Source organism: Zea mays, chromosome 2, assembly GCF_902167145.1.
Source record: "Zea mays cultivar B73 chromosome 2, Zm-B73-REFERENCE-NAM-5.0, whole genome shotgun sequence".
In the NCBI taxonomy this organism is placed as follows: Eukaryota; Viridiplantae; Streptophyta; class Magnoliopsida; order Poales; family Poaceae; genus Zea; species Zea mays.
The window spans coordinates 233,487,404-233,500,615 of record NC_050097.1 but is presented as its reverse complement, the minus strand read 5'-3'; the positions used below and the strand labels follow the sequence as shown (position 1 = coordinate 233,500,615).

At 45.3% G+C, this 13,212-nt stretch overlaps 2 protein-coding genes across 8 annotated transcripts in view; one reads left to right on the top strand and one right to left on the bottom strand.

Moving 5' to 3' along the window:
* Positions 1 to 1,483: 1,483 nt before the first annotated feature.
* Positions 1,484 to 4,190, top strand: LOC100502534 (PPR-814a). Its single transcript, NM_001197009.2, has one exon. It carries the CDS (start codon positions 1,554 to 1,556, stop codon positions 3,996 to 3,998), a length of 2,445 nt encoding a protein of 814 aa, NP_001183938.2. The 5' UTR covers positions 1,484 to 1,553; the 3' UTR covers positions 3,999 to 4,190.
* A 226-nt stretch (positions 4,191 to 4,416) lies between these two features.
* The window catches only part of LOC103648097 (uncharacterized), a 63,121-nt gene continuing 54,325 nt past the window's right edge, over positions 4,417 to 13,212 (bottom strand). For 3 of the 7 annotated variants that reach the window (XM_008672603.3, XM_008672605.3, XM_008672606.4), the window contains 7 exons: positions 7,252 to 7,323; positions 6,289 to 6,372; positions 6,038 to 6,181; positions 5,482 to 5,560; positions 5,095 to 5,177; positions 4,940 to 4,994; positions 4,446 to 4,788 (listed from right to left, as the gene is read on the bottom strand). In XM_008672603.3, the coding sequence (XP_008670825.1) occupies positions 4,729 to 4,788; positions 4,940 to 4,994; positions 5,095 to 5,177; positions 5,482 to 5,560; positions 6,038 to 6,181; positions 6,289 to 6,372; positions 7,252 to 7,323 (577 nt within the window). In that variant the 3' untranslated portion in view covers positions 4,446 to 4,728. Of the gene's footprint in view, positions 4,789 to 4,939; positions 4,995 to 5,094; positions 5,178 to 5,481; positions 5,561 to 6,037; positions 6,182 to 6,288; positions 6,373 to 7,251; positions 7,324 to 13,212 lie in introns of all 7 variants that reach the window. The other 4 variants (XM_035965549.1, XM_035965550.1, XM_035965548.1 and 1 more) reach the window with 3 other exon arrangements.

Below are 13,212 nucleotides of genomic sequence, written 5' to 3'. Positions count from 1 at the left end.
ACTAGATGATGAACCCCAATGGAAATCAAGTAAATGATGCCAACGACAATATTCCTACCTTAACAACTATGAACGAGAAAAATGAGTCACAGAGATATTCGATGAATGGAATGAAGAACAACAAAAGGAATAGAAAAATGTTTGGATACATGATTAGTCCACCTCAACCACAAGCAAAAGCCAAGAAACACATGGATACCCAAACAGAAGAATTAAGTCAGACTCAGCTATATAAGATACAGACACCCAATCAACCCTCACCCCCTGTTGGTGAAGCAAAGTTGACTCGCAAAGAACTCAAAGCAAGAGGTGCTTGCTACTACTGCAAAAATGAAGGACATGTTATTCGCGAATGCCCCAAGAAGTGTCTAGACCGACTAGAAAAGAAAGCTGACAAGCATGACCTAAGCAATAATTCAGAAGACCAACCATTTTATAAGTACGATGATGAAGGTTGCCTGATTAGTATACATTGTGGAGCGAAGTAGTAAGGAAGTTCCTTAATGTTAGAAGAGTTCAATGAGAACTAAGAACCTACAAATAACCATGTATCTCCTTTGCTTTCGTGCTAACCTTCCTTAATCTCGAGGACGAGATTCTTTTAAGAGGGGTAGGTTTGTAACACCATAAAAATCATTAAATAAAAACAATACATTTAGTTATTAATGACATTTATGGTAATAAATTTTCTTTTAAATGCTTGTTATTTATTTACATTCGGAATGATTTTTTTATTGCTCATAAGTTTTTTTTGAATATTTAATAGTATTTCTTCTTAAATAAAAATCCAAATAAATAATATAATAATTATTAGTCCAAAAATAAATATTTTATTTATAAATAATTTTGGTATAGTTATTATGAATTTTAGGGTTATTTAAAAATATATTTTGAATTTAGAAAAAGAAATTAAAAAAAAACTAACTAAACCCTAACCCTAAAGCCCACTAGGGGCTCAACAAGCAAGCCACGCGCGCCCTACTCCCTCCCCTAGCCGCCGCCCCCTGCTTACCCCTCTCTCTCACTCGCGTGTGGGCTCCACCCGCGCCCTCCTCTCATCTCCTCTCATCTCCTCCATATTTTAAACTAAGGGTTAGTTTGGGAACTCTATTTTCCTATGAGATTTCTATTTTTTAAAGGAAAATGAACTAATTTTCTTTGAAAAATTTGGTTTCCAAACTAGACCTAAGTGTTATTTTAAAAATTATTGGACTATATAATTTAGGTAGATTAAAAATCCAAACAAACACCGCCTTAATTAGTTAGTGTGTGCTAGTATAGGTGAACACAAGAAGCCGGGTTATTGGGGTTGAAGACTAATGAGCGATAAGATCACGTTGATCACAATTTAACTATGGGACGGACGATGGCGAGCGGGACCGAACAAAAGGCATCTGCTCCTCGCGGGAATATTTGGGGACACCACAAAAACATGACTGCCTGCTTGTTAGGTCTATAACAGGAATTGGATAATGATCCCCGTACGAACAACGCACGGAACGAGGGAGGGAGGAACCCGGACGCCCAAAAATCCCCCCACCCCCAGCGCGGCAATGCCGTCATGTGCCCGCATCTCCTCCGCCGTCTCCACCGCCGCCGCATCCTCCTCCTCGCCGCCGCCGCATCCTCCTCGCTGCCGCCGCCTCGCCGCCGCCACGGCGCGCGTGCGGGAGGGGACGCTCCGCCCTGAGGAAGCACACGACCTGCTCGACGAGTTGCAGCGTCGAGGCACGCCCGTTCTCGAGCGCGATCTGAACGGCTTCCTCGCGGCGCTCGCGCGTGCGCCGTCCTCCGCCGCCTGCAGGAGTGGCCCTGCCCTCGCCGTCGCGCTCTTCAACCGCGCGGCGTCTCGGGCTCAAGGACCGCGGGTGCTGTCCCCCACATCCCACACCTACGCCATCCTCATGGACTGCTGCACCCGCGCGCACCGCCCAGAGCTAGCGCTGGCCTTCTTCGGCCAGCTCCTCAGGACAGGCTTGCGCGTCAATATCATCATCGCTAACCACCTTCTCAAGGGCTTTTGTGAAGCGAAGCGGACAGACGAGGCTTTGGACATCCTTCTCCACAGAACGCCTGAGTTGGGCTGTGTGCCCGATGTTTTCTCGTACAGCATACTTCTGAAGAGCCTCTGCGACCAAGGAAAGAGTGGCCAGGCAGATGATTTGCTACGGATGATGGCTGAAGGGGGAGCTGTCTGCTCGCCCGACGTGGTTGCCTACAGTACAGTAATCGACGGCTTCTTTAAGGAGGGTGACGTAAATAAAGCATGTGATCTATTCAAAGAAATGGTACAGCGGGGCATTCCACCTGATTTTGTGACTTATAGCTCTGTGGTTCATGCCCTGTGTAAGGCAAGAGCAATGGACAAGGCAGAGGCTTTCCTTCGACAAATGGTCAATAAAGGTGTTCTGCCAAATAACTGGACATATAATAACTTGATATATGGATACTCCTCCACAGGACAGTGGAAGGAGGCAGTTAGGGTATTTAAAGAAATGAGAAGACACAGCATCTTACCAGATGTTGTTACTTTGAGCATGTTGATGGGTTCCCTTTGCAAGTATGGAAAAATCAAGGAAGCTAGAGATGTTTTTGACACAATGGCAATGAAGGGCCAAAATCCTAATGTTTTCTCCTACACCATTATGCTCAACGGGTACGCTACTAAAGGATGTCTAGTTGATATGACAGATCTCTTCGATTTGATGCTAGGTGACGGTATTGCACCTGTCATTTGTACTTTTAATGTGCTGATCAAGGCATATGCAAACTGTGGAATGCTAGATAAGGCTATGATCATCTTCAATGAAATGAGAGACCATGGAGTGAAACCTGATGTGGTAACCTATACGACAGTGATTGCTGCCCTCTGCAGAATCGGTAAGATGGATGATGCTATGGAAAAATTTAATCAGATGATTGATCAAGGAGTAGCACCTGATAAATATGCATGCCATTGCCTGATTCAAGGTTTTTGTACTCATGGTAGTTTACTGAAAGCCAAGGAATTGATTTTGGAAATAATGAATAATGGCATGCGTCTTGATATTGTTTTCTTCAGTTCGATAATTAACAACCTTTGCAAACTGGGAAGGGTAATGGAGGCACAAAATATATTTGACTTAACTGTAAATGTTGGTCTGCATCCTACTGCTGTGGTGTATAGTATGCTGATGGATGGGTACTGTCTTGTTGGCAAGATGGAGAAAGCATTAAGAGTATTTGATGCTATGGTGTCAGCTGGCATTGAACCAGACGATGTAGTGTATGGTACACTTGTTAATGGCTATTGTAAAATTGGAAGGATTGATGAAGGATTGAGTCTTTTCAGAGAAATGCTGCAAAAGGGAATAAAGCCTTCAACTATTTTATACAACATCATAATTGATGGGTTATTTCAGGATGGGAGAACAGTTCCTGCAAAGGTGAAATTCCATGAAATGACAGAAAGTGGTATCGCTATGGACATATGTACATACAACATAGTTCTTCGTGGACTTTTTAAAAATAGATGCTTTGATGAAGCAATCTTTCTTTTCAAAGAATTACGTGCAATGAATGTAAAGATCAATATCATAACTCTCAATACCATGATAGCTGGAATGTTTCAAACCAGGAGAGTTGAAGAAGCTAAGGATCTGTTTGCTTCTATCTCGAGAAGTGGGCTGGTGCCTAGTGTTGTGACTTACAATATAATGATCACAAATCTTATAAAAGAAGGATTGGTGGAAGAGGCAGAAGATATGTTTTCATCCATGCAGAATGCTGGCTGTGAGCCCAATTCTCGATTGCTGAATCATGTAGTCAGGGAATTACTAAAGAAAAATGAAATAGTCAGGGCTGGAGCTTACCTGTCCAAGATTGACGAGAGGAATTTCTCACTTGAACATTTAACCACAATGTTGCTGGTCGATCTCTTCTCAAGCAAAGGAACTTGTAGGGAACACATAAGATTTCTCCCTGCAAAGTATCATTTTCTTGCAGAGGCCAGTCCGTGATTGATATGTTGATTTTCTTGCAGAGGCTAGTATATGATCTTAACTAAAACCATTGGTTTACTTCATGTTCATGTTTCTCGGATGATTTTCTTCTCATTTGACCTGCTTGATATGCAGATGTTCATTTACTTTTGATCCAATATATGCAGAGCGTTTTATGTTTTTCGAAGCATATTCGTTCCGGTGCTGATGTAGCTATGTGCTCTCCGTGCACAACTGATGTGTGATTCTCTCTTGTAGCATGTTTTATCATGTCTGTTAACACAGCCGATGTTGCATTTATGAGGAATGACGTTATAACTGCTGAATTGTGATGAAGAATAATGTAGCATGCTGAATCCTGTTTTGGCCCCTGGCTGAGCGGCCCAGTTCGTCATGACCAGCAGGGTAATGTTCATCTACATGTCTAGTTTGCTCATCTTGTCTTTGAGAAGGGACACCCTTAGCTGTTTACATTAACAAATAGATAACGTTCTTCCTCATTAGTGATTGCAACCAAAGGCAGTCTGGCCTAATGCTGTAGCTTGTAAGGGCAAAGTCGTTACACATGTAATTTCACTTATGCTACTATCTTTTACTTCATGTTATATTCACAACATCTTATGACACAGCTAGGATGGTAAATTACAAACGATTCATGAATTCCTCTAACCAAATGCATGCGGCTTGAACTTGAAAGGACTGAGCTGAAGATTCGTCGGTTAGTTATCACTAATCTCCTCTCCTTACATTACATTGGCTCCTGGAAGTAAGGATGATTTAGTGCTTCATCGACACTTAGCCGATCCTCCTGCAAGATAGGATAAGTATTTACTGGAATAGGAACACAAGGAAAAAAAAGAACTGTATAAATAAGATTGAGAACCATGTCAGGATGCCACTATTCTCGTCTTAACTACAGGACTTAAATAGTTCTATGGAGCAGGGTTCAAGAAACTTACAGGATGCCACACAAGTAGCTGGCGTGCAAGTCGCAACGCCCATAAATTAGGAAAACTGGAAGCATAAGCAATGATGAAGCTATTAGATATGAAAATGGTGATGATCCAAGCATTCTGGGGGCAATGAAGATGTGGACAAGAATAGAAACACCAACCCAATCTTGAGAGGATCTCTGATCTTCACTTGATGTGCAAATGATTCTTCAGAGCATTTCCAAGAAGCTAACCCAAATTGACCCTTAAAGTAAAAAAGAATCACAACATCAGCTGTCACGGCCATGAAACCTCTGCTACATACCAGGGCAGATATTTAATTAGGGCTTCAGGGGGTCATCGTTCAATGTTAAGGAGCATCAAAATACGTTCTTTCTTCCAAGAAAATACGTCCTTTTTGCACCATATGAACTACATTGTGGAAATGAAACTACGCAATAATGTGGACTTATCTTACATTTTTTACAATAAGAGAAACATTGATGGTGCACATGAATATACAGTAGAATTATAAGATGCAGTAATAAGCAGATAATAGAGTTGCTGACCTGTTCTGGGCTACCACTGCCATGATGTTGCGAGGAAATCCCTGGGACTAAAATGCACAACTCCATGTATGACCTCAACCTAACATCAGAACAGGAAACCAAGGAAAGCTATGGCAGTCATTTTCTCTCTAGAATACTCTAAACATTCATACTGCAGGCCTATCTGGAACACCTCACTTCCTAATTTCATTTAATATAGCCAATTGACTATGATGGTTAGAGAGGACTCAGGACCAGATAATGCTACATTATGTCAATATGTCATATCAACATAGCAAATATCAATGCGTGAGGTTGCTTCTTGCCTATATATAACAAGAGCACCAAAAATTTCAAGTGTTTTGTTCGCCTAAAAAAGAAGGCAGTAGATTTATGATATTCATCAGTACCAATAATTTGGGATACCCCAAGAACCATAGGGGAAATTGCAGTTCATAATACTTAATTAAAACTGGAATTTCTGTGATGTTCTCAAGTTTGCTAATAGAACATGAAATGCAAATTGTATCAGCTTTGCTAATCCAGACTTCACGGAGAAATTTAAACATTGTCTCACTTGTATGCAAGCTCCTTTGTTTGTTCACTCCACCCTCCGAGATGCTGATCCATTAAAATGCGTGTACGGTCACTTATCTGAAAAACATGGGGAGAACCCATCATCAACTCTAGCATGACAACTCCAACGCTCCAGATGTCATACCTGTGCATAGTTAAACAAGAAATTCAGTGAATCACAGTGCAGCTGTATGTCAAACACAGTGGCACATACCAGAATTCGTAGAAGAGAAATGGGAAAAAGAGACATACTTAAGCCTTGCACTTCTTGATCCTTGAAACCAGTTTGAATTAAGGAGTGCCTCTGGAGGAGTGTACTCAAATGTCTGTTCAGATCTGGAGTTGCAGTACAATTGAATTAGAATGGAACAAAACAAGTCAAAGTAGTGCCATGCAACCCATGTCTAACGTCACTTGAAGAAAAAACATATCAGAAAAATGTAAAAAACTCGGCCGGAGAGGGAAAGTCTGCCCTCCCGGTATTATATTAAGAAGAGACTAAGACATGGTCCTGGTCGAGAAAATCCCCTAAACCCTGACCCCGTCACTAGTGGGACGTCACCGCCCACTCTTTAACGGCCCAGCCGTAGGGTGGCACGCAGGGCGTAAACCGGGAGTAGAGCGAGGGGATTTTTTTAACCAAGCCCGAAATTCGTCCCCGAGGGGAATCGAACCCGGGGCAAGGAAAGCATTCTTTTATACACTGGCACATGTTGTTAGATTAAAAAATGTTAGACAAATACTGTTTCAGTTAGTTTAGCTGGCCTTAATTCTCAATCATTTGAGTACAAAAGCATATTACGAAAGGATCAAACATGTCTGTCAGGAAGAAAACCACTCAAGTTGATACAGAAAGGATGTAATTTACAGTGGAACATTGGCATTGATGGGGTAAATGAATAGGACAAAAAAATGACTTGGGAAAACTTAAATAATGACCCCTTGGACTTATTACGAAATCCAGGTAAGATACCCTAAACTACTCTTGATCATAAATTGCATAATTCTACTACTCAAATCAAGATGCTAATTTTATGCTGCAGCTAAATACTAAGGGTTTGTTCGGTTAGGGGTGGATTGAGGGGGATTTGAGGGGATTAAATCTCTTGCTATTCAAAATTAAATAGGAGAGGATTTAATACCCCTCAATCCCTTCCAATCCTCATGCAACCGAACAAGGTCTAAAGGGGGGAAGGGAAGCAAAATATCACACACCGAGTAGGTCCTGGACCATAAAGATTCTTCAACGTGTAATCATCAATGGCACTGCCGAAGTCAATCAGACGCCTGTGTACAGGAAGTTGTGCTTTATCAACAGAAGAATGCAACACCCTTCTTAAATTATAAGACAGGGAAAGTGACCATTGCAGTTTCAGAAAACGGCATCTCAAGTTGGAATACAATCCACAAAACAAAAACAAGCGCTGGAAGGCACGTTCAATCTAATTGCTCTAACCTCTGTATGGTCTCATCATTTTGTTACCTAATGAAACTGAGACAAATAATATACAAAATATTACTTATAATTGAATGAATGAGAAACAGATCTAGGAAATTAAAGCAGAAAATCAAATAAGAAAACTGTGACCCCATCTTCATTATATGGTTGCATTTTGAGGATCTTAATTGTGTTAGACTGATTTTGGACTGCTTTGATGCAGCCACTGGGTTGATAACGAATTTGCGTAAGAGTTTTGTCATTCCAATAAGGTGTGTCGGGCAAGTTGTTCAAGATGGCTGCAATCTTCTGCAATGCAGCTCTGGTTCTTTTCCTTGCAACTATCTGAGGCTGCTGCCGATCTCTGATAAGAAGCTAAGGAGTGATCTTATGTTATGGGTGGAAAGGCTAGCTGATCGGCTTCCTAATTGAAAAGCTCGGCTACTCAGTCTTGCTGGTCGGAGAGCAATGGCGAAACATGTGCTTTCGGCCATTCAGGTTTATATTCTTATTGCTATAAATGTCCCCAAATGGGTGATCAAATCTATCGACAAAATCCGGAGGGGGTTTCTATGGAAAGGAAGGAAGAATGTTAATGGCGGAAGCTGTCTTGTTTCATGGGAGATAATTACAAGACCTCTAAAATTGGGCGGGCTTGGAGTTTCTAATTTACAATTCAAAAGTTGGGCTTTGCAGGCTAAATGGTTATGACTGGAGAAAACTGATTCGTCCAGGCCCTGGCATGGGATGAATCTTCCTGTAAAGCAGCAAGTCGGACAGTTCTTTGCATTGTCTGTTTTATCTGTGGTAGGTAATGGGACCAATACTCTTTTTTGGTCAGATAAATTGATAAATCCCCATCATTGGTAATGGTGAAATTTTTTTATTTTGGAAGGACAGGTGGCTAGAAGGGAAATGCATTGCTGAACTAGCACCCCATCTAATCACAACTATTGGCAAAAGAACCATAAACAAGAGAACTGTTGCTGAGGCACTGAACAACAGGAGATGGATATCAGATATAAAAGGGGCCTTAACTGTCCAAGTCTTACAAGAGTATCTTATGATATGGGACCAGGTGGAAGGAGTTATTTTACAGCCTGAAAACCCTGACACTTTCAGGTGGAAACTAACACAATCAGGGGATTATAGCAGCAAGTCAGCCTATTTGGTCTTCTTCATGGGATCAATTCGTTATGACCCATGGAAAAAGATTTGGAAAAGTAGGGCGCCCCTGCGCTGCAGATTCTTCATTTGGTTGGTGTTTAAAAAATGATGTTGGACTGCGGACAATCTGGCTAAAAGAGGGCTGCCCCATCCCAATGCCTATCCCCTTTGTGATCAAGAGGATGAGAATATTCAGCACCTGTTAGTGAGCTGTGTTTTCTCCAGGCAACTTTGGTTTTATATTTTCCAGGCTATAAAGATGCTAGAGCTGGCACCCAATATTGCTGAAACTTCCTTTCCTAAGTGGTGGAGGAAGGTGGTCAAGTTAGTACCAAAAGAAAGGAGGCAAGGGCTGAATTCCCTTACCATTTTAACAGCCTGGGAGATATGGAAGCACAGGAATTCTTGTGTCTTTGAGAATTCAGAGCCTAACACACTCACTTTGATCACAAAGATTGTTTAGGAATGTCGGCTTTGGAGGTGGGCTGGGGCCTCCAAACTGCAAGACTTCCTGGTCTGGGCACGAGCTACGAATGTGTAGGTCTTGATGGCCTACCCCTCTGTGGTGTTTGTATTCAAATGGTCTAGGTGTCACCGTTGTAACAGTCAAAGTTTTCAGTTGCCTAGTCCCTAGCTGTAGGGGTAAAGGTCTTGTGGTTTTGGTTGTTTTCGGTCGTTTGATGTATGTGGTACTTTCTCTTTCTTCTTAATGAAATGACACGCAGATCTCCTGCGTTGTTCGAGAAAAAAATTGTTAAATGGAAGTGCCATCCAGGAAATTGCACCAGCTGTGGTCTGTATGGTTGGCCGAAGAGCCATTTCCACCAGAACTGTAGCTCAGGTGCTTGATAACTGGCAGTGGGTTAATGATATTGTGAACCCTCTCTCTCCAATTGGGCTACATCAATATTTGAAGTTATGGGATGCTCTGAGGGGGTAACACTGCCTTCGGACAATTCTCGTCCAAGTCTTGTTATAAAGCCTTCTTAATGGGGTCAGTACCCATTGAGCCATGGAAAAGATTGTGGAAGATTTGGGCTCCCCCAAAATGCAAGTTTTTCCTTTGGTCGGCAATAAGGAATAAGTGTTGACCTGCTGATAGACTCCAAAGGAGAGGTTTGTAGTACCCGATGTGTTGTCCTCTTTGTGATCAAGAGCAAGAAATGGCCCAGCATCTCCTTTGCACTTGTAGTTTTACCAGGCAGTTTTGGCATCATATTTTGTCGCTAATAGGGCTGGTTGATCTCACTCCTATGATTGATGAAAGCTCCTTTGTTGTATGGTGGGGAAAGGCTCTTAAAAAAGTGCACAGGACCAGGAAAAAAACCTTAAATAGCGTGATAATTCAAGGGGCTTGGTGCATATGGCTTATTCGTAACAAGGCTGTTTTTGATGCAGTGAATCCTTCCATTAGCTCTGTCAAGAGACTGTTTTTAGATGAGTTGATCTGTTGGGATAAGGCGGGTGCTAAGCATCTGGAGAGTTTGGGCTTATTGTTGCCTTAAATAGAGTCTAGTCGGCCTTCTCCTTTGCTTCTGGTTCTCCTCTTATGTTGTTGGAGAGGAGGCATGGGAGTTAGGATCTTGGTGCTTAGGTCCAGTTTTTGTTTTCTGCCGTCCGGGCTTTGTATTTCGGTCCATTTTGGACCTTTCCTCTCTTCATATAATGGTGTGCAGCTCTCCTGCACTTTCGAGAAAAAAAATGATCTTATATTTAACGTAGAAGCCTAAATTTATCTAACACGAAGTTGCAAATTTCTCCAATAATTTGCTGTGGTAATTTGGAACAGCTCAATTGGCAATGTGAACTGATAGGGGAATGGCCTGAGGAGCTGGATAAGGGTGAGGCTGCTCTCATTGAGGTAGGGTTTGGCCCTATCTCCTGATCATTCGTAGATTTTGATCATACCTGAACTTGGAATACTTCATGTTTCTTTAAGAATAGGTCCCACAAAAGGGCCTCTAGCTGAGTTGGTTGTGGTCCAAGTAGCACTTCTGAAGTCCTGAGTATCCCTGAGTTCGTATCGTATCCTTGTGAGAGCGAATTTCAGGCAGGGGTTAAAAATTCCCTCGTCTCTCCCATGCCAAAGCATAGGTCTAGGGCGCGGTCCCATTACACTCGTCCTCACATGGACTACGGTGGCCTGTATGGGTGGGGTAGGGGTTCGGCGGTTTCTCGACCTATGTGAGAATGTCCTGTTAATATAATACCCGAGGGCTGTCTTACCCCCCGCGGGTCGAGTTTTTAAGAATAGGTCCCTTTCCACAAGGGAGGTTCGAGCAGTCTGGTCAAGGATAAGTGCGGGAAATGAATCAACTACTGCAGTTTCTGCTGCTGTTTCCTCATCTCACCGTGGCGCTTAGCCACTTACACTGTCATGTGCGGGCGCACATATAGGCGCCGCCGTGACGCACGCCGCGCTGCAGAGCGCGCTGAACGCGCACAGGAGGAGGCCACAACTAGTGGATAGATTTAGAAATAAAGATAAGGCTAGAGAATAAGATTGAGATGAGAGAATTGTGGAGAGTTAGTTGGTAGCAGATAAGTCCAAGAAAATAGGAGTTAGTTGAGAGTTTATAGGAGAAGTTGGTTAGCCATAGGGCTATTTATAAGCCACATGGCAGCAGGGAATGAGGCAAGCAAGATTATTATTTCCTAATCTCTCTCTCTCTAAACAAGCCGACGGTTGAGGGGAAAAACCTCACCGGCGATGACGGACCGTGGCTACGAACTCCGTAGTCAGGGGCCAGCTACCCTAGGTTGGGAGGTCCTTGACAACCTGGTATCGCGATCCAGTCGTTCCTCGACTTCTTCCACCCACCCGCAATCCCAGCCAAGCCCACCAACCTTGCCGCCTTACGCCGACACCACCTCTACCATGGCCGAGCCAACCACCTCTGATTTGGCCAAGATAATCGAGACCCTGACATCAACGGTCGCCGCCCTCCAATCCTCTGTCGCCGAGCTCCAGAGGGGAAAGACCTCGTCGAGCGGCCATGGGACTAATGATGGGCAGCACCACAATGATCGACCGCCGCGCTTTCAAAAGATGGATTTCCCCCGCTATGATGGGAAATCTGATCCACTGATTTTCACCAGTCGGTGCGAATCGTATTTCCATCAGCAGCGCATCATGGAGGAGAAGGTATGGATGGCCTCCTACAACCTTGAGGAGGGCGCACAGATGTGGTACCTTATGGTCCAGGAGGACGAGGGCACGCCTTCCTGGCGCCGCTTCACGGAGCTGCTGCACCTTCGGTACGGGCCGCCCCTGCGTTCCGCGCCGTTGGCCGAACTAGCGGAGTGTAGGCGCACCGGTACGGTTGCCGAGTACCAAGACCGGTTCCAGGCCCTGCTTCCTCGCGCGGGACCACTCCAGGAGGCGCAGCGGGTACAACTCTTCGTCGGCGGACTCCAGCCGCCACTCAGCATCGACGTCAGGATCCAGAATCCTCAGACGTTGGCCGCCGCCATGAGTCTAGCGCGCCAATTCGAGTTGCGCGAGCAATTTGTCGCCCCGGCCGCGCGCGCTCCTGGGCGTCCTCTACTGTCGGCCCCTGCCGCCCGGCTGGCCCTACCCGCGCCGCCAGGAGCCAAACCGGCTGCGCCGGGGACCATTACCGTCGAAGGCCGCACCATCAAGCGCCTCTCGCAGGCAGAACAAGAAGAGCGCCGCCGCCTTGGCCTCTGCTACAATTGTGACGACAAATTCACAAGGGGCCACAATCGCATCTGTAAGCGGCTGTTCTTACTGGAGGGCCTTGAGGAGGAAGATGAGGCTGTCGAGGATGCCGGGACTGAGGAGACCCCGGTATTCTCCCTCCAAGCTCTTGCGGGCGTGACGCTCACCGACACGATGCAGCTGCAGGTCACGCTAGGGGCCACCTCCCTCGTCGCCATGCTGGATTCGGGCAGCACCCACAACTTCATATCGGAAGCCGCGGCTGCACGCACGGGCCTGCCCCTCGAACACCGGCCACGCCTCACGGCAATGGTCGCGAATGGGGAGCGCGTCGCGTGTGTGGTCGTCATCCGCAACGCACCACTGGACATCGGCGGCCACTGCTTCCCTGCTGACCTATACGTCATGCCTTTGGCGGGCTACGACGTGGTCCTGGGCACCCGATGGCTGGCAGCGCTGGGACCGATCATGTGGGATTTCAGCAACCACGCAATCTCCTTCACCTTCCAGGGCAGGGCGTTCTGCTGGCAGGGGCTCGCGGCCTACCGACCGGCTGCTGTCAGCACAACCACCGCCACCAGTACGCTCCTCGACGAGCTCTTGGCGGACTTCGACGACGTTTTCAGCGAGCCTCGCGGCCTACCTCCCCCACGCAGTCGGGACCACAACATCACCCTGGTGCCGGGGGCACCGCCAGTGGCAGTACGCCCGTATCGCTACCCCGCCCTGCACAAGGACGAACTGGAGCGTCAGTGCACAGCTATGCTGGACCAAGGGCTCATTCGGCGCAGCAGCTCCGCGTTTTCGTCTCCGGTGCTCTTGGTCAAGAAACCAGACGGCTCGTGGCGATTCTGCGTCGACTACCGCGCGCTGAACGCCATAACCATCA